Source organism: Barbus barbus, assembly GCF_936440315.1.
Source record: "Barbus barbus genome assembly, chromosome: 44".
In the NCBI taxonomy this organism is placed as follows: domain Eukaryota; kingdom Metazoa; phylum Chordata; class Actinopteri; order Cypriniformes; family Cyprinidae; genus Barbus; species Barbus barbus.
Window position 1 is genome coordinate 10,725,639 of NC_136722.1, and position 25,681 is coordinate 10,751,319.

The 25,681-nt window shown below is 36.3% G+C and overlaps 1 protein-coding gene across 3 annotated transcripts in view; it reads left to right on the top strand.

Moving 5' to 3' along the window:
- Positions 1 to 25,681, top strand: part of LOC306863531 (double-stranded RNA-binding protein Staufen homolog 2) — a 140,838-nt gene that overhangs the window by 17,484 nt on the left and 97,673 nt on the right. For all 3 annotated transcript variants that reach the window (XM_079406919.1, XM_079406918.1, XM_079406920.1), the window contains exon 6: positions 16,531 to 16,690. In XM_079406919.1, coding sequence (XP_079263045.1) covers positions 16,531 to 16,690 — 160 coding nt within the window. The remainder of the gene's footprint in view (positions 1 to 16,530; positions 16,691 to 25,681) is intronic.

The window sequence follows — 25,681 nt, forward strand, 5'->3', positions numbered from 1 at the left end:
ACAACTAGGCCAGCAATAGCAGTGAACCTCCAATTACTTTCTGTATGATGTCACATTAATAATCAAGTCATTTCACATGCAATAATCATTAAATAGTGGCCAGTACTGTACTCTTATAAAGGCCTACTAAACAGCTCTTTGGAGAATCCATTAAGCATTCCAGCAATATGATGTCCGCTTCCAGACGCACATCCACAAGGCTGCCAGAATCCACAGTTCATAAACGATTTAATAAAAGTGCTGTTATTAGGGTGCTGGACTTCCTCTCATAAGCAGCTGCCAGAATAATCACTCATTTACCCAATATCAGTATCAAATGCAGAAGTGACCCCGGCCCTGCTTCTGTTCGAGGCCTTCAGGCAGAAAATTGTGTCAACAGAACAAATTGGAGGTAACTCATAAAGCAGAGGTTTATGAGCTGCTCTTAGGTTACTGTGGGACGCTTCACGATTCTGTAACTTTCATTTGAATGTAATATGCTTTTGATACCACATGGATCACAGTTTTGATTTTTAAGGATTTTTGCTTTTAATGAAGAGTTAAAGTCGCCGATGAAATGCTTGGGTGTTGTCAAGATGTTTCTGTGTGATTCCCAAGCTCATCTGAGTGCAATTTTTGCATTGCTATGTGGTTTCTACGGTTTCTGGGTGGTCGCTAGGGTGTTATAAGTGCTTATTAGTCAAATGAGTTATATTTTATTCTCTAGATATAATATTCAGTATCATTTTGAAATGTATTTATTTATTATTACATAATTATATAAATATATGATAAAAATAACAATAATAAAATATAATAATAATAAATATAAAATATAAAAATATTGTTTACTGTATTTATAATGTACAGTATGGAAAATGTATGCTTATTTTGAGGTTTATTAAATGTTTAAGAGTGTTATTCAATTATTAGTGTTTAAATCAGCATAACTGATGCGTTAACGGTGTCATACTCTATAATAGTTTTTATTAATATTTTGAGCTAGATTTTATTTTTTGTTTTCAGTTTTAATTTTCATTTGTTTAATTATTAGTAATTTTGTAATCGCGATCAATCAATTCAAAATAAGTTTGTTTACATACTATATGTGTGTGTACAGGTTATATTTATTATGTATATACATATAAATACACACGCATACATGTAGGCCTATATATTAAGGAAAAATGTTTTATGTTTTTTATATTAAATGTTTTCTTTATATTTATATATAATATAAATTATATACACATGCAGTACATATAATACATACAAATATTTATTTTAAATGCATGCATATATGTGTGTATTTATATTTACACAATAAATATAAACAGTACACACACATAGTATGTAAACATAAACTTGTGTTTATAAAACAAGTGTTTTATGTTATTATTTTTTATATTATTATTATTACTATTTTATTTTTAAATAATACTGTTCAGGTATATTATTTATTATTTAATAATTAGGTTTTTAAAATTCATTTTAAGTTAAGTTTCCAGTGCTTCAACTTCAACATATTTCAGTGATTGGCCAAGGCAACATATGTAATTTTTGTGAACCTAATATTTTTATTTAATCAAATTTTAGCTTTATTTTCCATTTGAATGATAGCATCTTCTCAGCATGTTTGCATTCATCTACAACCCAGCTGCAGAGCTGCTTCACGTAATGGATCTCCCAGGTCAAATGAGGTCTTTCTGTGTGAGTTGGAGCGGTGTCAGGCTAGCTCATTGTTCTGGAGGTCTCATGGTCAACCCAGCTGTTGTGGTCCAGCCTCATACTTGCGGTTTGTTAGCATGAATCACTCCAGAACTCACATTCATATCAAAAGGCTGGAGCAGAAACTCCTTCGTAGATTCAACGGTTCCTTTTCCGCTGTTATCTCGTTCCGTTCCGAGGGGTGTCAGAGAGAATGACTTCCTCTAAACGAGGTGTGGGGTGTTTGTTGGAAATGTGTGTTTTGGTGTACTCTGCCGCGGCCCTCCCTGTTTTTGCTCAAGCCATGTGCCTTCCTTCACACAGAGGAGGAGCTGTTATGAAATTGCTTTTTTTTTCTTCTGATGGTGGCATTGTTTTGTTTGGGCGAGTCATTAATGCTTTTGTGGCTCGCAGTCAGAGGACAGCTGCTTGTCTTTGAGTCATACAGCTCGTTTCTCTTCTGTGTTTGGCTCCAGGTGTTCACTGCTTACAGAGCCGCACAGGTGTGTCTCACATGGGGTCTTTTTCAGTGACTGTCCTTCTGTATGGTTTGATCTCTCATGGCAAACATCCAACCTGTATAGTAAAGCAAATATTGTGAAACTACTTTTAAGTAACTTTCATAAAATAAACACTGAACTACCATAACTTGAAATGGAACATTTGGAATATTTTATCATAGTTTTAATTTATATTTGGATTTAACTTTTTATATAGTTTGTCATTTTTAATTATTTTGTTATTTTATAATTTTTTTGTTAAATATTTTTATTTTTGTTTTATTAAAATTTTTTATTTATTTGTTTCATTTTGTTTGTTTTTCCCCTAGTAATTTTCAATGCTTAACCCTCTGGGCCCTGAGGGTGTTTTGGGGGCCTGGAGAACTTTCGACATGCCCTGACATTTGTGCTTTTTTCAGTTGCTTATAAAAATATAAATGGCTAAAGTCTAATAAACAGCACAAACTGGGCTACAATGTTATGTTAGCAGCATTTGTGTACATGATTGTGTTTTTGAGAAAACAACGTTTATGCGTGGTTAGTGAAAAACTAACATTTTGAAGTCACTGAAATAAGACCATAAAACACATACAGAACAATTGTTTACAAGACTTTTGAGAACCAGATCTTGTAGGCTAGAATATTTACTTCACAATTATGTGAAAATCATTCAGCTTACTCATTCACAGAAAGCAGTATATTGATTAAAATTAAATTTTTAAAGACATGTTTTGTGATCGAAAGCCAATATGCGAGGGAGTGGTAATGGGCTTGAATATTAAGTGATTCTCACCTGAGAGACAAAGGGCCCTCCCCTAAAGCTGCTAATGGCCCATCAGTGCGACTGAGGCAGGTAAGAGATAATGTGAGGAGACTGAAAAAATGGGGTTTTTAAATTATTTGTATTTTATTTACAACACAGTATAATCAAAACATACATAATGAAGGTCAAAGACACATTATTGTGCACACTGATCTAACCACAGAGATGTGAACGGACTTTGAGTCATTCCTGCAACAGATTCTGTTCAACAAGTGAAACAAATAAATCATACCTGATATTTACGTGTTATATAAGTGTTTCTGCTACTTTCCATGGATTCAAGAAGAAACTGATGAAGAACTTCTGATGTTGGTGCAGCGCTCTCAGAGGAAAACAGAAGAGACTGAAAGTCAGCAGGATTCATCATCTGTGGTGCAGGTGTCTGATTCAATAAAATACAAACAACCAAAAAAAGAGAAAAAACATTTGTGAGCATGTTTATATTAGGAGCATCTATATATATATATATATATATATATATATATATATATATATATATATATATATATATATATATATATATATATATATCAGAAACTAACAGTATAGCAGCGATGAACAGTCTCCGTGTTTATGTTGTGTGTCTCCAAGCGCGCGGGTCACGTGGTTATTTACATGTGAACACGAGGGGGCGGGATCTCATTAAAAATAATGAGTTAGACGGGACATACTGAACATTGTGTTGGTTTCATACGGATTACTTCATCACAGAATATTTGTTTTCGATATGACTTCATTTGAAAAATGAAGCTTTCTATAGAGATAACTCATGTCTGTGTGTTGAGTATTCGCTGAGTTACACTTCATTTTAGTGACGCATTTCTGAAAACAGTTCACGGAGACGGAGAAGACAGAGAGTGCACCCTGTTTGTTTTCTTTATTTTTCAAAAGCACAAAGTTTAGTTATTATGAGTGTATACAAATAAAAGATTCGAATGGTGTATTGCTCTTATCTGAACGATCAAAAATGGCAGAGTAATTCAAGCTCATTTCTGCGTTTGTCGGGCTCAGAGGGTTAAACTTACATTTATGTCGGCGCCGATAGCCTTGTCGCGCTGTTACGCTTTGGGCGTCCCGAGTTCGAGTTCCAGCTCTTGGACTTTCCCGATCCCATCTCCCACTTCGCTTCCTGTCAACCTATACTGTCCTATCTAAATAAAAGCATAAAACTGCAAAAGTAAATCTTAAAAAAATCTTTCTTTTTGTACTGAACTTAACCCTGTGTAATTGTTTTAATGCGTTCAAATATAGTAACACCACTTTAATAATTAAAAATTTTTTTAACTTGTTTTCTCAGCCGATCAGGTCGTTGTTGGTTGCTGGTGTCGCTGGTGGTTTCCAAACTCTTGATTTCTCCATGCCCTTTGTTTTTGCTAGAGCTGAACTTCTTAGCTGGTAAAACATTTATGTGTTGAATCACCCAATAATAAAATGTGACATTCTGTAGTTTTGTCTCATATTCATCTTTTAATCATATTTGTAAATGTCTTGACTCCACAGCCAACAGAGCAATGTTGTCTTTACTGTTCCAGTACTTTTGGAGGGCTCTGTATATAATCAAAAAGATTCATAAAAACCTAATTCATTATTTAGGTTATATATATTTATTTGTATATATGTAAATTATATTGTGTTTTAGGTTAGTTTCTTTTCTCCTGTTTTTTTTTTTTTTACACAGTTTTGCCTGTTGGACAATGACATTGTGAGGGGAAAAAATCCCTAGACATCCTAGAGATCCCTATGGTCTAGAAACTATCCAGAACAACCTAGCAACCACATAGCAAGATTCTGAAACCATTCAAAACACCATAACATGTCCTAGCAACCACTACTGTTATGCTATTTTATACAATTTGGATGTTCTTGGCATCACAATTGCAGGTAACATCTTCCAATAAACTCCATTTGAAAGCTGTAAATGTTGTGATTCAAACTTTCAAATGGAGTTTATTGGAAGATGTTACCTGCCAGGGGAATTTGGCTTTAGCTAACCTTTAATTAAAGTTATAAACGCTGAAGTTCTGTACTGTGTCATCCGAAAGGCAGATTTGGCTTTTAAGGGGCTTTTTAAAGGGGTATCTGGCTTATTTTGCTGTTTTGGCTGTATGCTGTGTTGTTATGGACAATCAACCTCTGCTATAGCCCAATTAATGCCGGACTACGAATATGTAGCCGTGATTTTATGCAGTTTTCTCATCCAATGTGGATTAGAGTCAGCACCACCTGCCGATTTTATTACAATGCTTTTAAAAGTGGCTTATGAAAAGTCGTCTTTTGTATTACTTCAATACCAGCCCACTATTTGTTTCCTGTATTATGATGTTCATACAGACATTCTGATAAAAAAGCCCCATGGTGCCGCTGCCTGTGCTGTTGTATGTCAGTGGTGTTTTTAAAGATGTCACACATCTTCCTTTCTTCACAAGGGTTTGTTCCATGCCTGTTGCCTCTCTGTATCCCCTCCTGGGACAAGTCTCATGTAGGAGGTCTTCACCCCCTGATGACAAAACTTTTGTGGTCCAGTGGGACACTACGTGGTATCATTTTGTCTTTTTTTTTTTCTTTACTCACATCTGTGGAAAAAACTCTAGCAATGTGAATGGACACATGGAGGGGTGAATGGGAGGAAGTATTCATGTTTTCGCTTGTCTCGCAGGGGGACGAGGTGTTAGAAGTAAATGTGTGCCACCAGGAGATGACCATGTTCCAGGGACTGTTAGATAAAATCCAACTGTCCTGTTGATCCATTTGATTGTGTTTTTATCCTCAGTAGTCCGGGATGAAGGAGGTTTGCAAGGCTTGAGATACACAAAGATGGTTGTTTGGCTGCCTGGACATTGTTGAGTGTTTCAAGTTTATTGGTATTTTGATAGAGGCTATTTAATTGTTTGTGGTAATTTACATTACTAACGTTCACTTAAAGTTAAAAACATCAATAATTTAATAACACTGTTGAATGTAATCTTTAGCAAATCTTAAAATAAATGTTTTTCATACTGTACATTGTAATACAGTGCAGTGTTGTTATTGTTAACTAAAACTAATACTAAAACAATTTTTTTATGTAAATTAAATAAAGCTGCAATAAAATGAAATAAATTAAATGAAAAACTTAAGCTAGCATTTCTAATTTTGGTTTGGCAGTTAGCTAAATTTAAGTTGAAGTACTAAAAACTAAAATTGAAATTTTAAATAAACAATGACAAATAAAATAGACAAAAGAACAAAAGACTTTATCTAAAATTTAAAATAAAAACTGAAAATATAATAAAGCAAAAACATTCACACTATAATTGTATATTAAAATAATTATTACATTATTTAATTTTATTATTAGCCATTTATTGATTATCGTATGAAAACAAATAGCGGGTTATCACAAAAGCCAAAATTTTGATATCTCAAATATCTACAGTATTTTATACAGGCAAGCACCACTTGCTTTTTCTTTGGAAATTGTCAAAATCAAGTCATTTTTATTTCAGTTTCAGCAAATACATATACTGTAGCACTGCAGCTACGTTAATGAACTTTTGTGCACAAAAAAGTCACTTTCAAACCAAGCAGTTTTCTGTTGGTCAACGCAGGGAAATTGGGTTAAAAATAATTAAAAAATAAAGCAATAAAAACTAAAATTAGTGAATTTAGCAATCACAGTATCAAATAAAAGCAAAATTTTGCCCTCACACGCATTCCTACTGAAATACTGGATTTCATCGGTGTGATTTCACAGACCAAATGTAAATGACCCCTTTACTGTCCAGTAGTTTAATTCATGCATTTGACTGGAGAGAACCATTAGGGTTAGTCAGCTTTTTCTTTAATCCTCACAGGATTTTCTGTCCTCTACGCTGAAAATTCACAAGTGATGTGTGTCTGTGTCAATGTAAAGGAGAACAAAACTACAGTCGGAGCCTCCTGTTAGCGGTTAAAATGGCAAGAGATAGATTGAAGTCATCAGTGGCCCAGCATGTGCGGCTAGCTCTTACTTAAGGTTAGCAACACACTGATGATCAATCAGTGATGAGAGAGAGAGATAGTCTGGCGCATTGCCTCAATGTTAAAAAGCCTGTCCAGGTGACTGATCAGTAGTCAAGACCCAGTCTATCCATTTCTTCTGTGTTTACACAAAGTCAGTGTATAGCAAGCCAGTTCACTTAGCGGCCATCTTGGAAACACACTCAGGCAGTTATTTCCACTTAAAGGGTTAGTTCACCCAAAAGTGATTGCATGTTTTACTCACCCTCAAAGCATCCTAGGTGTAAATGACTTGCTTCTTTCAGACGAATTGGAGTTCTATTAAAAATTTCCCTTGCTCTTCCAAGCGTGGGAGAAGCTTTAGAGTTCGTCTCGCGTTCGTAAGCAGAAGTGAGAAAAAAGTATTTATAACATTTTAAATATGGATATTTTTCTTACAAAAACACATCGATTCGCTACAGGAGGCCTTTATTCACTCCCCAGAGCCGTGTGAGGCATGTTTTATTATGGATGCGCACGCTTGATTTGACTACTTTTGGATTGTTGAACAAAAAACACCTACCTACTCTCATTCTTACGCTCGGAAGAGCCAGGATAATTGTTAATATAGCTCCGATTGGATTCGTCCGAAAGAAGAAAGTCATATACACCTAGGATGCTTGGGGGGTGAATAAAACATGGGCTAATTTTCATTTTTGGCTGAACTAACCCTTTAAGCGCAAAGTATACTTCAGTTTTGACACAAACACTTATTGTGCAGTTGAACAAAGTATTCAAAGTATACTCCATTTGATAGCATGTGCAAACACAGACGTTCAACACATGCATGCTAGAAAGTTTTTTTTCTTTTGCAATGTTTCTTTCCAGAATTTATGGCCAATAAAAATGTCTTTTGTACTCTTTAAATTAGAGTTGCAAATATCTTTTAACCCCCTCATAAAAGTGCTTGTCAACATGGGCGTCTAATATCGCCCTTACGGAAATTAACCTTGGTTTACTACAAATAAAACCATAAAAAACCATGGTTACTATAGTAAAACCATTGTAACCACTAATTAAACATGGTTTTGCTACACTAACCATAGTTTACCATGGTATTTGTAGTAAAGCTTAACTTTTCATTAAGACCCTAAAGAATCATATCAAATTGTGGAAAATGGGCATCCGATGATCCCTTTAATGCAGCTTACACTAATCCACTGACAACGAAAATTAGAAGGTAGTAAATATTTGGGTGGTGTAATATTATAATACAATGTCATTAAATAAATAGCCTATATTAGGATAACCCATGTTATTTAAATGACTAAAATAGCCAATAGACAATAATGAGCAATAATAATTCACCTATGACAAATTGAAGCGCACAGCTTCACCTATAGGCCCAATTATTAATTTGTTTAGTTATATCATTTATAATTTGAATAAGAGAACAACACCAATAAACTTTAGGTTATCAAAAAAATGTTTTATTCATTACATCATAGGATTTATTTTTTTTTTTTCCTCAGGAAACGGCCAGACTAGAATAAATAGCAACACAGTAGCGAACAATAAACAATATGGCAAGACAAAAATTAAATAATAAAACCAAAGTTTGACAAATTATGAGTAACGTTAGGCTAAAACATCTAAATATGATGTCTGGATCACTGTCCCAGCCGACCCAGGACACATAACTTACCATCAGACTCTCCATCGCTCATGGCATTTAGTGTTTCTAATACCTACCTTCCATAAATCACCCTCTTTTAGTCATTTTGACTCTATTTATGAAACTAATAACCGCTAAAGCAGTGAGGGAAAGGCATTGCCTAGAAATGTACAATGTTAAAACATAAGCGGCAAGAAAATGACAACGTGAAAATACATGCATTATATAGTGGGTAAATTTGACCCCGCGCAGCGCTTATACGTATAAATGCTCCGTATTTTTATCTGGTTTTATCTAAACAATTTTTAACAACATTGGATTATAAATTACATAATTTTAGTAAAACTCAATGAGTGGGAGACTTGAATGTTTTGTTGAAAATCTGTTATGTACGTTTGAAAAACAGCCACGGGTAAAATTTACGGTTCTAGTGTTAAAAAGTCTTGAACATAAAACAACAGGGTAAAAATATAGTTGACGACTAGACACAATAATTTCATGACTCTAGACACTGCTTTGTGAAGACAGTGGCATAATACCGTGAACTAATATGCTCTTTAGCCATATAAAAACAGTTGCCATGTGTGTGGGTAAAATTTACCCGCTGGCGCTTTTAGGTATACAGCGACCTCTGGCGGTTCTAGTGTTAAATAATTTAACAACACATTCACGCTTACAGTTCTCTAATATCAGTTAGTTGACACATTGACATGCAGGTAAACAAATTAAATATTTCTACTTTTAGTGTTCAAGTGTTTCAATTTATTTATTTTATACTTTTTTTTTTATTTAATTGATTATTACATTTTTATCGATCCCACTGCAGTTCTGACATTAGGCATAGTTTGGGAAAACCTTGGCTTTCATTCACCCCATTCAGAAAGTTGATTAGCTCTTTTAAAGGTGCCATAGAATGGAAAACTGTATTTACCTTGGCATAGTTTAATAATAAGAGTCTGTACATGGAAATGACATTCAGTGAGCCTCAAACACCATTGGTTCCTCCTCCTTATGTAAATCTCGTGAATAAAAAAGACCACAGAAAAATATGCGAATCAGAACATAACACCGACTGTGACGTAACAGTCGGGATGATTAATAGTTACGCCCCCAACATTTGCATATACCCACCGATGTTCTAGGTCGACCGCCAGCCGAATCATCAGAAGTTCTGCAGGTATTGTGAAGAAACAAGCGAGGACAACAGCGAAAATGGCAGATCATGGAAGTAAATGTTATGTTCCAGGCTGTGCAGGGGATGGGTTGGTGTCTGTATTCAGAAAGGCACGGAAAGCAAATAACGCGAGCCACTAAGGGACATGGTTAGCTGCTAGTGGTAGCCTGTTACATTACAGTACATAAGATTTCAGTTACCACATAAACAGAGTAAGGAGAGATGACTGATGATGATGGCGAATGATTTACAGATCCTGAGCACCACTGACAAGCATCTGATCTTGCAAAATGTATAGTAAGTACTGCCAGGGGCACAACTGCACATTTGCTGAGGGGTATGCAAGATCTTCGCCTCCATGTGGCGCCCCTATGCACTGCATATACTGCATACCCCATATTTGCGCCCCTGAGTGCTGCTGCTCCATAGTATAAACAGAGTTTGTGCGATTGTGAAAGCAGTTTCAGAGCCCCGCATATTAATAGCGGCTCCCTGATGCCCCAATTTTATATACAGTATAATTACCCGATGATGTAACTGCGAGAGAACGTATTGAAATATATATTTTCCCTGTGTTTCCTTCCTGTGAGCTACTGAAATGAGCCGCACTGTGAAACAGCCAATCAGAGCAGAGCTCAACATTAAGCAGCACTGTGAAACAGCCAATCAGAGCAGAGCTCAACATTATTATTCATGACCCTTCCAATTAAGCCAATAACAAACCATTTCATTCAAGGGAGAAATCCTAGGGTTGTAAATGCACATGTAAAACCTTACCTAAGCCACCTTCTCAGAGAACAATTTAAAATATTGTATCAATGCATTCTATGGCACCTTTAACTAAAAGGCAGGAGTATTTTTCCATCTCTTCCCCATGCTGTCAGATTTACTTAGTCTTCATGTGTGTGCTTTAGTGAAGAGATAACCAGTCGCTGCCGTTGTTTTAGTTGCTGTCATGCCATACCGCATAGTTTCTGGATACAATACATCGATGATGATATGTGGGTCCCAAATGCTTCATTCATCAACCATACCAGCTGACATTTTTCACAACTTCTAAAACTGTAGAGAAGATCGCCAATACATCCTGGCCAATGGTGAAACATAATCTGACATCTGGGCCAAGGAACTCCGCTCGGGATTTGGGCGTGAGCCTTCTCCTAAGGGAGTTGAGGTGGATTTGTGCTTGAATAACTATAGGAAGGGAGTCTTGTCTTGTTTTTGAAAGGATACATGAGCTTTTGTTACAAAATAGTGTGTTTGGGATGATCCATGGCTCGTCGTTGTGTGATGAAACTTGAGGGAGTAGTGTTGCGCGTCAATCAGCATCGTTAGTCACGAATCAAATGCTCATTTGTTGACTATGTTCCAGATTAGAAAGAGTTTTTACATAATCACATCTATTCTTTCATGATGTGTAATTGCTTTCATCCTTAAAAATGTGACCGGTGCGACTAGGCGATATGACTCTTATATCACAGCACGAGTAGTTTTATTTCATGTAACGATATATATAACGATACGTCTATGAGTCTCTCTGACAGCGCTCACATATAGCTAAATGAGTTCTCTTTTGCTGCTGATTGCATTTCAATGGCTTAAAATAGTTTGTTTTTAAAACGCAATTCTTAAAACCGTGATAGAAACAATAGTCCAAAATCTCAACCGCTTGACAAATTTCTACCTGTTAATCGTGCCCGTCATGTGGATTGGTTTTGATGTTCTCACATGAATGTTTGTCTCTTTCCTTTGAATTGAAAATGTACAGAGCAGTTCTTTGGAATGGAAATCTAAATGATGGCTGTCCCATCTAATGTATTCTGTGAAATCAAGGATTAAGTAAAATGGCTAAAAAGTGTATTCTGGAATCACAAATCAGTCTATTAAATGTCATCTAAATGCTGAGTTAGTATTGGGTTGCTCTATCCTGATATAAATATAAGTCAAGTTCTTTGGAAAGTAATACTGACTCATTAAAGTGATACATTTTTTAAAATTAATTTTTTGTGTTCCACCACAAAAAGAAAGTCATACAATTTTGGAATGACATTAGAGTGAGTAACTGATGACAGAATGAACATTTTTGGGTGAACAATCTCTTTTAAATGTCACCACAGTGTCTTTCTGATTGTGGCTCAATAGGTTTCAGTCAGTGCCTGCTGATCTATTTCGCAAATTAGCTTTTCTGTTGAAACCATATCTTCAAAGTCTCTTTGGTAGACATTCGCTGTGAGTTATCAATTTATTGAGTCATTCCCCATCTCTTTTCATCATCCCTTCACACGCATTCACACGCATACATAAAAGACAACGCTAATGTTTGCCTTCCAGTGGGCTTCTCTCCCTGTCCTCTCACTAGGTGTTCCCGCTTTGGCTTGTGTTCCTTTCTAATGCAGACCAGACAGGCCTGGCTGGTGTGTGTGCTGATAGATTATTGGGTCTAATGTGGCTCAGAGTGTGTCAGCAACGACTTTCCCACGTTGCACAAAGGGGCCTCCTACGAGCCGGGGCCGCAGCCACTCTCCCTGCACCTGTAACTAGAAAACCGACCGCCCCAACATCCTGGCTGGGTCCCATGTTGCACTTGGCATTTCCTCCAAGCGTCTGGGATCACGCTTGACATGCAAGGGTAGGCTCCGCCTCACTCAGAGGGGCTGTGGTCAGCCGAGCGCAGAACTCCTTGGAATTCTGGGAGAGAAATGCTGAATCACTTTTGGAGCAGACAGGACACACGTAGGATGCTGGCGCAGAGATGTGGCTCCGAACACACATGTGCTGGAATGATTTTACAGCCATTAAAAAAACCATAGACAAAACCTCCCACTCAGTTAGAGCAAACAAGGAAGGAATTACCATAAAGAGCATTCATGATGCAGAGCTGAAACAACAACAACACAAGCACATGCTAAATTATCATAACTTAACACTCGTTTAAATGCTGCTTTATTATTTTATTTTAATGTTATTTCTTAAAATGTAACTATTAGATGAAAAACAAAATTGTATCTAATTTAAATTAATTACTTTTGGTATTATCCTTATACAGAGTTTAAGACCACAAGGAAAGTCCTGGAAATAAGCAATATTATTTAGTATTTTATTTTATTTATTTATTTAAAACAAAAAGTTAGCTGATTAAGCAATATTTCTAATAAATATTGTTTAAGAACAGAATTTAAAAGTAAATAAATAAGATTTATTTTAATTTATTTATTATTATATTTTATTTTATTAAAATATAAATATTAGATGACAAATGAAAATTTGAAATGTTGCCTTGCCAAATAACTGGACTGAAATCATTTGAAGCACTAAAATGACTAATAATTAAATAAAAATAAATTAAAGCTAAATAGAAATATTAAAAAACTGAATAAAACTGTCAAAAGCACGTAACAAAATTACTAAAACTTGAACTAAAATTGAAATAATAAAGTGAACATATACATAAATATAAAATCCAATTCAATAAACTGTATTAATAAATGGTTTAATGGTTTTAATTGTCATAATAATTATTACAAAGCACCCAGTAGACACATTTATGGAACAGATCTGAAACATATTTAAAGTTTAAAAGTAATGCAAGTTTAATTACCATTTAACATCACTTGGACATAAACATTTTATTTTATTTTCCCCTTGTTTAACATATGCTTTTATTTATTGGATTTTCAGAAGAGATCTGAAATATAAGGTTTGTGCTGAACTAATTATTGCAAGAATTAAATCCAGATATATTTATTGTTTTAGAGACCCACATTCTTGATTTATGTGGTTGTACTAGTTACTCAGTAATTGTGGAATTATTATGATATAATTTCTTTGGGCAGGAATATAGTTCTGCATTTCATTATCAGGCATGTAACGCTATCTTTTCTTCTTTCCTTGTGGCTTTGGCATGGGCTTTGATTTCAACATCTCCCAGATGGCTTCAATTGGTATCAAATCTAATATCGCGAGCCCTATAATGAAATGGAAGTTCTCTATTAGCTGAAACTAAATAACTGGAACATTTATGGAAAAGTATATATAGATCAAATGACCCTTAGTTCAGTGTAATTCAGTACATGGCACATGTCTGTTTCAGTTTTAGACTTTTCTCTGTTCAAGTTTAAACAATCATGAAAGCTTTGAGCATGTGACTCTATGAAGCCGCATTCTGCCTGGAGGATCTCACCTCAAATTAACCATGTATAACTTTTGACCTCCTTCAACTTTTATTCATTTCTTATTTTTGGTGGTACAGATGTTAACCGGTTGTACATTTTTCATGGGATGTATGCAAAGTTTGGGTAAAAAAAAAACAAAAAAACATTTTGAAAAACAATTGAAATTTCTATTTTTTTCAGCATTTATATGAAGAAATACGATCAAATAACAACTGTTTCTTAAGCACAAAATCAGTATATTATAATGATTTCTGAAGGATCATGTGACACTGAAGACTGGAGTAATGACTGCTGAATATACAGCTTTGCCATCACAGGAATAAATTACATTTTAAAACACACATTGAAATAGAAAACAAAATCATGTTACTGTATTTTGATTACATAAGTGCAGCCTTGGTTGGCATGATAGATTTCTTTCAGTGTACCTAGTGTGTGTTCGAGTGATTTCTGATTGATAAAATCAAGTCATGCCCTACATTTTTCTCTTGTATATCTTGCTTCACTCGGAAATGCATCAAATTACGGAAGTATAAGAATGTGCAAAGAGTTGGCTTTAACAAAATATACTATTTAGTTCCAGGATCTGATTCTAAGCATTTCTAAGAGTCCAACACATTTTGACCTTGTTCATGACTGCTGTTGATGTATTTTTAATTCCCCAATTGCTGATAAGAGCTAAAACCGTGAGAGCGTGATGATTTTGGAAAGCAGCAGCTACTTTTTAGCACAGTTCGGTCCCCAGACGCTGGAGAGGAGTGTGAATGGGTTCTCCTCGACGAGGGAAGGGGGAGAGCTGACGCTGGGTCAGTCGGTACCGTTCCTCATAAAGGCCTTAAAGTGCAAACAGACCCTTAAATCTGCACACTGAACAGCGGCCTGACAGCCCTGCATGGGTGAGCCAAAGTTAAGATAAAGAAAGCTGGATATATGTGAAGCCGCTTTTGTTCCGAGCTCCTTCGCTTGGAGCCAATGGGAGTCATTATTTCACCAACTCATTGTTATGTCATTGACCCCATGGAAGAAGGGCCCTTTAATTTCACCATTTATTACTCTACCAATATTGTTCGGGTTCTGCCTCAGAAATAAATCTGTCTTTTCTCTAGTTGTTTTAAAGCTTTGTACACCACTCCCATCAGCCTTTGTGTCTTTTGACACTTACTTCATTGGAGCTCAGTGACAGCGGAGTGAAGGGGGTACATAATAATGTATGATATAGCTGCGTCTCGTAAGGTCTCGATACTTAACTAGCTGCCCAACAACAACCAACTAGTATGTTAGTGAGGTTGACTCACTTATCTATAGTTTACATTTGTTTAGTAGCGGCACTTTACTTTGAATGCTAACAGTTTAGATGAACGTTCTTTAAAGCATTGTAGCTACAGTCTTTCACATTCAGATGACTGTTGCATCACATCATATTGTAATTTAAATTTTTTGAGTATTAAATATGTAGTGGCTAGTATTGTGAATGCTCACTTAATTTTTTACATTTAGGTTGCCTTTGCTATCATCAAATGCTCACCTTAAAGTTAATGTTTAAAACACATGGTAAATGTAATCTTTAGCAAATCTCAAAATAATTATCCATTTTTCATACTTAATATTCATTTTTACATGCTCTACAAACTTTAAAACGATCAGTTATCTAATTTAACTAATTACTTATTTGGTATATTTATGCATATCCAGAACTTGAGACTACATTTGAATGTAATTTTTTTAAACCTGGAAAATACACAGCTAGTATGTGTATGTGTATGTGTGTGTGTGTGTATATATATATATATATATATATATATATATATATATCATTTTTTTAGCTGTTGAAGAAATAGTTCTATTAAAAATTGTTAAATTTTAAAATTACACTTTCTAATTTATAACAGATCTTTATTTAAAGCATTTTTAGTTAAACTTGAAAATGTGTTAAAAAAAAATGTATAATTGTTAAAACATACGGACTAGAAGCATTTTCAGTAGTGGTTTAATATTGTGCTGCCTAAATTCACTTTTTTATTTATAATAATTAATATTATAAATTTATAATTTTTTTTACATTTATTTAATTGAACTTTTTAGTGTTTTTTTTATTTATTTAGACAGAATAGTATGGAATTTAATATTAATAGGATTTTAATAAAAGTTTATATGTGCATTTTATTGTTATCAGCAATTACATGAATTATAATTATGATAATTATTATCTTATCTTATTTACTAGAATTTTAATGCTGTATTCCCGATAGTTAACTTGATAGTATGGACGGAAAAACCCAATCCTTATTTTTTTACTTCCTTTCTATAACAAGTCATGTTTTTCCCATCATTCCTTCCAATTAGCAGTCGGCATGTTCAATTCAACTCCTGGTTGCTTTTCTAGTATCTATCATTTCCATTCTAGAGCTTGTGATGTAATAAAACTGCCAAGTTTCGATAAGATAATCCTCTTATAAATCAAAGGGCTTTTTTTCCTTTTACCTGCCCTTTTCTCTTTCACTCAGCCTTTCCTTCTCTGTCTCTTGGCCCTCTCCCAAACCTAGGTACCATTACCCAGTGCCTAAGGTATTTTATGTGCAGCTGACAGTGGGGAACAACGAGTTTATCGGAGAGGGGCGGACTCGCCAAGCTGCCCGACACAATGCGGCCATGAAAGCCCTTCAGGCCCTGAAGAACGAACCCATTCCAGAGAGACCACCTCAGGTAACCTTCACAACTGTCCCACCTAACTGAACACACATAGCCATGCAATCAAATTAATTTCATCATTTCATAATACTTTTATTCAGCAAGGATGCATGAAAATGATCAAAAGTGACTGTAAAGACATTTATAATGTTACAAGAATTTCTGTTGCAAATAAATGCTGTTATTTTGAACTTGAACTTGAATAAATGCTGTTATTTTGAACTTGAACTTGAATAAATGCTGTTATTTTGAACCTGAAAAATCCTGAAAAAAAGTTTTCCACAAAAATATTAAGCAGCACAACTGTTTTCGACATTCATAATAATTAATTAAAAAAAATTCTTAAACATCTCATATTAGAGTAGTTTATTAAGATTTGACATTACAGGAATAAATAACAGTTAAAATGTATCAAAATAGAAAACCATTATTTTAAATTGTATTAATATTTCACAATATTTTTGTTTTTATTGTATTCTTAAAATAAATGGAGCATAAGAGACTTTCAAAAACATTAAAAAATCTTAATGATCCCAAACTTTTGAATAGCACTGTACATATAATATATTCTGCAAGATCCTTCATATTGTTTTATTGTTTTTGGTATATTTTCCATATACAGGTACATCTAAAAAAAATTAGAATATGAAAAAGTAACTTTTTTCATATATTTTAGATTCATTACATGTAAAGTAAAACATTTCAAAAGTTTTTTGTTTTAATTTTGATGATCAGAGCTTACAGCTCATGAAAGTCAAAAATCAATATCTAAAAATATTAGAATATTTACATTTGAGTTTCAATTAATGACCATCCCTACAGTATAAATTCCGGGTTTCTCTTGTTCTTTGAAACCACAATAATGGGGAAGAATACTGACTTGGCAATGATCCAGAAGACGAACATTGACACCCTCCACAAAGAGGGTAAGTCACAGAGGGTCATTACTGAAAGGTGTGGCTGTTTACAGAGTGCTGTATCAAAGCATATTAAATACAAAGTTGACTGGAAGGAAGAATTTGGGTAGGAAAAGGTGCACAAGCAACAGGGATGACCGCAAGCTTGAGAATACTGTCAAGCAAAGCCGATTCAAACACTTGTGAGAGCTTAACAAGGAGTGGACTGAAGCTGGAGTCAGTGCATCAAGAGTCGCCACGCTCAGACGTCTTCAGGAAAAGGGCTACCAAGCCACTTCTGAACCAGAGACAACATCAGAAGCGTCTTACCTGGGCTGTGGAGAAAAAGACCTGGACTGTTGCTCAATGGTCCAAAGTCCTCTTTTCAGATAAATTTTGCATTTCATTTGGAAATCAAGGTCCCAGAGTCTGGAGGAAGAGTGGAGAGGCACAGAATCCATGTTGCTTGAAGTCCAGTGTGAAGTTTCCACAGTCAGTGATGATTTGGGCTGCCATGTCATCTGCTGGTGTTGGTCCACTGTTTTTTCTGAAGTCCACCGTCAACGCAGCCATCTACCAGGAAATTTTTGAGCATTTCATGCTTCCTTCTGCTGACAAGCTTTATGGAGATGCTGATTTCATTTTCCTGCAGGACTTGGCACCTGCCCACACTGCCAAAGGTACCAAAAGCTGGTTCAATGACCAAGGTCTTACTGTGCTTGATTGGCCAGCAAACTCGCCTGACCTGAACCTGAAGAGAATCTGTGAAATTGTCAAGAGGAAGATGAGAGACAGTAGACCCAACAATGCAGATGACCTGAAGGCTGCTATCAAAGCAACCTGGGCTTCCATTACACCTGAGCAGTGCCACAGGCTGATTGCCTCCATGCCACGCCGCATTGATGCAGTAATTCATGCAAAAGGAGGCCCAACCAAGTATTGAGTGCATAGAAATGAACATACTTTTCAGAAGCCTGACATTTCTGTTTAAAATATAATTTTTTTTTTATTGATCTTATGTAATATTCTAATTTTCTGAGACACAGAATTTTGTAAGCCATAAACATCAAAATTTCAAGAAGTAAAGGCTTGAAATATTTGACTCTATGTGTAATTAATCTAAATAATATATGGGTTTCACTTTCTGAAATGAGTGACAAAAAATATTGACCTTTTTCATGATATTCTAATTTTTTTAAATGTACCTGTACATAGTCAGAGACCATATTGAAAGTCCTTGTTTTATTACCTGGAAATAAACAAAGTTTTAAGATTTTGAATTATTAAAAAAAAAAAGGCAGCTGAAGAAGAAATATATATATGTATGTATATATGTGTGTATATATGTATATGTATATATAAATAAAAAAATGCAATTTAAGAATATTTACATAATCTGTCTAATACAAAAATTCTAATTTGTAATGGATTTTATTATTACAATTAGATAAAAATAATGCATTTTCACTAACAGTCTCCGACATTTTATGTGTCAGTTTCCTGTTTTTCATTTTATGAACTTGAAAGTCTATCATATACTGCATATTTATAACCTGTTGTCAGGTAAAAGTGATATTCAGGCTAATGATCCAAGTCACAATATTTAAGAAGACACAACTGTCCTGTTTCCTCATCATCTGTCAATGTTCACAGCATCTCCTCTGAGCTTTAGTTTCTGTCAGAGATGTGTTTGCACATAGCTTCAGGCCATCCTTCAAAATACTAATTTCTCCCACCGGAAATCATATTACATTGTGCCCCAAATGCCTGGCATCGACCAAGGTTATTTAAACCACAGTGGCGCCTCTGCTGTTTAGTCTTGTCCCCCTTCTGTCTCCATAATGAAGGCTTTGTCAGATGCTTCTTCTGTGTATTGCTTTACAAATTGATACACACCATACCTGTGCACACCTCAGGGCAAAACCATGTTCGTCTGCATGTCTCCCCACACCTGTACCTCGAGGATGAGTATCATGCTCACACAAACAAACACACACAATGGGTTTCATTCACACGTATTTGTGCGCACATCTTTACTAGCTATTTTTCAAACCACTAACTACGTGTACTTGATCCCTCATTTAAAAGTGTATAAATTTAATGACATCAGAAGGAGAATATGAGCAAATTTATGTGCGTTGTAGGGGTGTCCCGACTAAGAATTTTCATAGTCTAATCAGAATATTATGTATATGTAAATACACACACATACAACATATATATTCTGAAAATATTTCCATGCATTTCCATGTATATTTTTCTATAATTGATATTGATACAAGTATATACATGCATGTGTGTGTATTTATATATACATAATAAATATGCACAGTACGCGCACACATATTATGTAAACAAAACCTTTTATTTTGGAAGCACACCTGTTTTTAACATTGATAATAATAAGAAACGTTTCTTCAGCAGCAAATCGCCTATTAGAATGATTTCTGAAGGATCATGTGACTGTAATAATGCCTGCTGAAAAGACAGCTTTGCCATCACTTAAATAAATAAAAATTTTAAAATATCAAAACAGAAAACGGTTGTTTTTTATTATAATTTTGATCAAATAGCGTAAGAATGTAAGAGATTTTCAAAAAACTGTGAAGAGTTGTTACCTCATTTAAGTAATTGTTTTTGGTATATTTATCCATATACAGAATATGAGACCATATTGGAAGTCCTTATTATTACTATCTTTACCTTTTTAAATGACTAACTGCGTGTTCTTGCTCCCTCATTGAAAATTATACAGATTTATCAACATTATAATGAGAATGAGAGCAAATGTATGCATGCAACCTGGATATAAATAAGGTCACTTGCGTCGTTATTAGTGTTTGTGGCTCAGCTGATTTTTATTGTCAAGAACACCATGTTTTCCTTCCCCTCAACACGCTCATAAACTCACAAAGCCAATTGTTTACCATGTGCTAACAGGCAAACGAGCGCATGCCAGAGTTGTGGAGGGAATAAACAAGATTGCGGTATGTACAGTAAGCACTGCTCTGAATGGTTAGTAAACAGACCTCGGGAAGCTTCTCTGTATCGTTCAAGACTGTATAACGGGTTCCGTTCATTGGTTGTAATGGGAACAGTGCTCAGTGACCGCACACTGTAAGCAGGAAATCTCTTAGATGAAGACGTGCTGACAGAAAGGCGGATTTTCAAAGAGAATCAGATGATTAATCCATCAGAATGTTGATTTTTAATTTACTCTATTTAGCAGATGAGCCCAAATGATGTTTGTAAGACATTTGTTTTATATCAGACACTAATGGCTTCTTATTTTAGATTCTAAAAAACCTGAGGCTCAGCTTGATCGATTCAGATGTTGTTGATACATAAAACACATGTGTATTCAAAATGAACAAATCTCTGTGTTGAATCAAAATAATTGTAGTTTTTTTGGTGGCGGTTTTCCCTCTTTTTTTCTGTTTTGCAAGTTAAGCAAAGACAACTTTTTTTATTGATTGACTTTTATGAGGAACATTTAGCTGTGGGAGGTTCTCCATAAGTAATATTTTTAATATCAGAATCAGAATGAGCTTTATTGGCCAAGTATGTTTACACATACAAGGAATTTGTTGTAGTGACAGAAGCTCCACAGTGCAACAGAAGGACAGTAACAGGACAGGACACAGGTAATGAAACAAAATAACAGGAAATAGCCAATGACCAATGTACAAGCAGCAAAAAAAAATAAGAAATACACAATATATAATATATAATATAGGCGACTATGTATGTACAGGTCAAGTATGTGCAAATTAGAAATGAGAAAATAAAATAAGTGAGTGTGGTGAATGGATAATGTATTAGTTGTGTGTTTTACGTTTATTTATTGAGTGTTCATGAGATGTATTGACTGAGGGAAGAAACTGTTCCTGTGTCTGGTCGTTCTGGTGCTCAGAGCTCTGTAGCGTCGACCAGATGGTAAAAGTTCAAAGAGGTTGTGTGCTGGATGTGAGGGGTCCAGAGTGATTTTACCAGCCTTTTTGCTCACTCTGGATGAGTACAGTTCTTGGAGAGTGGGGAGGGTTGTACCAATGATTCGCTCAGCAGTCCGGACTACCCTCCGTAGTCTTCTGAGGTCAGATTTGGTAGCTGAGCTGAACCAGACAGTTATTGAGGTGCAGAGGATGGATTCAATGATGGCAGAGTAGAACTGTTTCAGTAAGTCCTGTGGCAGGTTGAACTTCCTCAGCTGGCGAAGAAAGTACAACCTCTGCTGGGCCTTCCTGACAATGGAGTCAATGTGAATATCCCACTTCAGGTCCTGAGAGATGGTGGTGCCCAGGAATCTGAATGACTCCACTGCAGTCACGGTGCTGTTCATGATGGTGAGAGGGGGGAGAGCAGGGGGGTTTCTCCTGAAGTCCACGATCATCTCCACCGTTTTGAGTGTGTTAAGCTCCAGGTTGTTGAGACTGCACCAGACAGCCAGCTCCTTAACCTCCTGTCTGTAAGCAGACTCGTCACCGTCCTGGATGAGGCCGATCAGTGTGGTGTCGTCTGCGAACTTCAGGAGCTTGACAGAGGGGTCTTTAGATGTGCAGTCGTTGGTGTAGAGGGAGAAGAGCAGTGGGGAGAGTACGCAGCCCTGAGGAGCTCCAGTGCTGATGGTTCGAGTGCTGGATGTGAATTTGCCAAGCTTTACTACCTGCTGTCTGTCTGTCAGGAAGCTGTTGATCCACTGGCAGACGGAGGTGGGGACAGAGAGCTGAGTTAGTTTATTTTGAAGGGTTTCCGGGATAATGGTGTTAAAAGCAGAGCTGAAGTCCACAAACAGGATCCTCACATAAGTCCCTGGTCTGTCCAGATGCTGCAGGATGAAGTGCAGTCCCATGTTGACTGCATCATCCACAGACCTGTTTGCTCTGTAGGCACAGCTCCAGTGATCTATTGAAGATCTGTGTGAAGATGGGGGCCAGCTGCTCAGCACAGATTTTTAGGCAGGCTGGTGACACACCATCTGGACCAGGTGCTTTCCTTCTTTTGTTTTTCCTGAAGACCTGGCACACATCGTCTTCGCTGATTTGAATTGTAGGTGTGGGGGAGAGAGGGGTTGCTGGAGGTGTGAATGGTTGTGTGGAGGGGTGCTCTGGGCGGGTGTGGGGTGATCGTTCAAAACGACAAAAGAACTCGTTTAAGTCGTCTGCCAGGTGTTGATTCTCCAGAGTGCTGGGGGGTGGTGTTTTGTAGCTGGTGATGTCCTTTAATCCTAGCCACACTGAAGCCGGATCGCTGGAAGAGAATTTGTTCCTGAGCTTGTCAGAATAATTCCTCTTTGCAACTCTGATCTCCTTTTCCAGTGTGTATTTGGCCTGTTTGTACAAGACTTTATCCCCCTTTCTGTGAGCATCTTCTTTGGCCTGACGGAGCTGTCTGAGTTTGGCAGTGAACCATGGTTTGTCATTGTTGTAGAATAGATGAGTCCTGGTAGGAATGCACATGTCCTCACAGAAACTAATATAAGATGTTACAGTCTCTGTGAGCTCGTCCAGGTCATTTGCCGCAGCTTCAAAAACAGTCCAATCAGTCAGGTCGAAACAGGCTTGTAAATCCCGCTCTGTTTCGTTAGTCCATCTTTTAACAGATCTTAATACAGGCTTCGCAGACTTAAGTTTCTGCCTGTAGGATGGAATAAGATGAACCAAACAGTGATCAGAGAGTCCTAAAGCTGCTCGTGGAACCGAGTGATATGCGTCCTTTATTGTTGTGTAACAGTGATCCAATATATTACTGTCTCTGGTGGGACATGTAACATGCTGTCTGTATTTTGGCAGTTCACGGGAGAGATTTGCTTTATTAAAGTCCCCGAGAATGATTAAAACAGAGTCCGGGTGTTGTTGTTCACTCTCTGTGATCAGATCAGCGAGTTTCTGTAGAGCTGTGCTCACGTGCGCTTGCGGTGGAATGTAAACACTCACGAGAATGAACGAGCAGAACTCCCGCGGCGAATAGAACGGCTTGCAGTTAATGAAGAGCGTTTCTAGATCTGAACAGCACATCTTCTTTAACAAAGTTACATCTGTACACCACCTCTCATTGATGTAAAAGCATGTCCCGCCGCCGCGCGATTTCCCCGTTGATTCTGTGTCCCGATCTGCTCTTATCAGCTGGTAATTAGGCAGATGGATCGCGCTGTCCGGTATGTCGCCATTCAACCAGGTTTCCGTGAAACATAGAGCAGCAGAGTTAGAAAAGTCCTTGTTTGTCCGGGAGAGCAGAAGGAGTTCGTCCGTTTTGTTGGGTAGAGAGCGGAGATTCGCCAGATGGATGCTAGGTAACGCCGTTCTAAATCCGCGCTGACGAAGTTTCACGAGCGCGCCGGCTCGCTTTCCCCGTCTGTGCCTCCTGTAGCGTTTGACCAGAGCTATGGCTCCGCCAACTACAATGTCCAGCAAAACGTCCGAAAAATCAAAAACCGGTAGAAGATTTTGTGGTGTGTTCTGCCGAATGTTCAGCAGATCATCCCTGGTAAAGCTGATCTTATTTGAAAAACAAAAAACAGGAAAAACAAACAAAAACAATACAAACACGGAGGAGCAACGCACAATAGCTGCCATCAGCGGCGCCATTTTGTAGGATAATATTTCTACATCTGTGGTCCAGATTTATTATAAGTTATTTATTATACATTATAAGCTGATAACAACAATATCAACAACAATAGTGTTATAATATAAAAGTGCTATTAGTTGTTATTTATATATATATTTATTTATTTTCCTTTTTCATGTAGCCTAAAACTATACTCTTTGCAGTTATATAGTTTCATTTTTATTATTAATTTATTTATATTATTTTGAAACTTTTGACAACTAAATCTAATATTGCAATATGTTCTTACTATTATAAATACGATCCCAGTTCATTATATATTATTAACTAATAATACAAATTAAATATAATCATATGATTTTGAAAATTGTGTATTAGTTGTGTTTTAATTTACTTATTTGTACATGCATAAATGCGTACATTTGTAAATCATGGCAAAAATAAAAGTCATGGAAACTTCTGTAGTCAATATACATTTTTGTACGGTTTAATTTTTTTAAAATCCCTTTCCAGTCATCTCAAACAACTGGAAAAGTCATGGGAAATCTTTAGTTAGAAAGTGTGGGGTCGCTGTATTTGATGTACGTCTGGATGCATTTGCAGTCTGAGGAAGAGCAGAATGCTTGAAATGCTCCTCAAAATCTGGTTAATTTGAACTCTTTTTATTCTTTTGTGCCGTTGAAACTCCAAAACTGAGTTACTTTGCTGTTATTTTAGCCAAATCTCTGTGCTTTTTGATCATTACAACACATGACAATATCAAATTTAGCTTGTGACCTGTCAGTTCAGTTTAAGAAGGGCACACAAGCAAGCCTTCACAGTCTGTCACACAAAGTCTCACACTCTCCAGACCACCTGACGGCTCTCCATCCCAGACATCATTAACAGGCGTTTGAAGGAAACGCACAATGACATCATGCCGTGTAATCGCTATAAGGACGACACTGAGAACGCAGTATTGAATGTCTGCAAAAAAACACAACTTGATAGAGTGCTCTTAGATCACACACTCCTGTTCATGTGTTGCATGAGAACACACTCTTCATTCTGAAAAGGAATGTCTGTAGTGTAATGGAGGTGACCAAGATAATATGCTGCAGGGATCATATTAAAAGTCACCCTTTGGAACTTGTGTGAGAGTTCTATTGCAGCTCCTTTTATAGTTGATAAGATATGAATCGGAACTAAGGGAACTGCTCTTGGATCAGTTTGAAAGCTTTTTCTTCTTACAAAACCAAGCCACTTTCTTTAGAATCTCAACTGTTCAACAAAACCAGAAGCAGCTCTTTTCAGTGGAGGTACATGAGAAACCGCAGCCATGCGTTGAAGCAGACCCACCATCAGCTTTGAGATCATACAGCCTTTTCTTAAAGGGATAGTTCACCCAAAAATGACAATTCCGTCATTAATTACTCACCCTCATGTCGTTCCAAACCCATAAGACATTCGTTCATCTTCAGAACACAAATTAAGATATTTTTGATGAAATCCGAGAGCTTTCTGACCCTGCATAGACAGCAACACAACTACCATATTCAAGGCC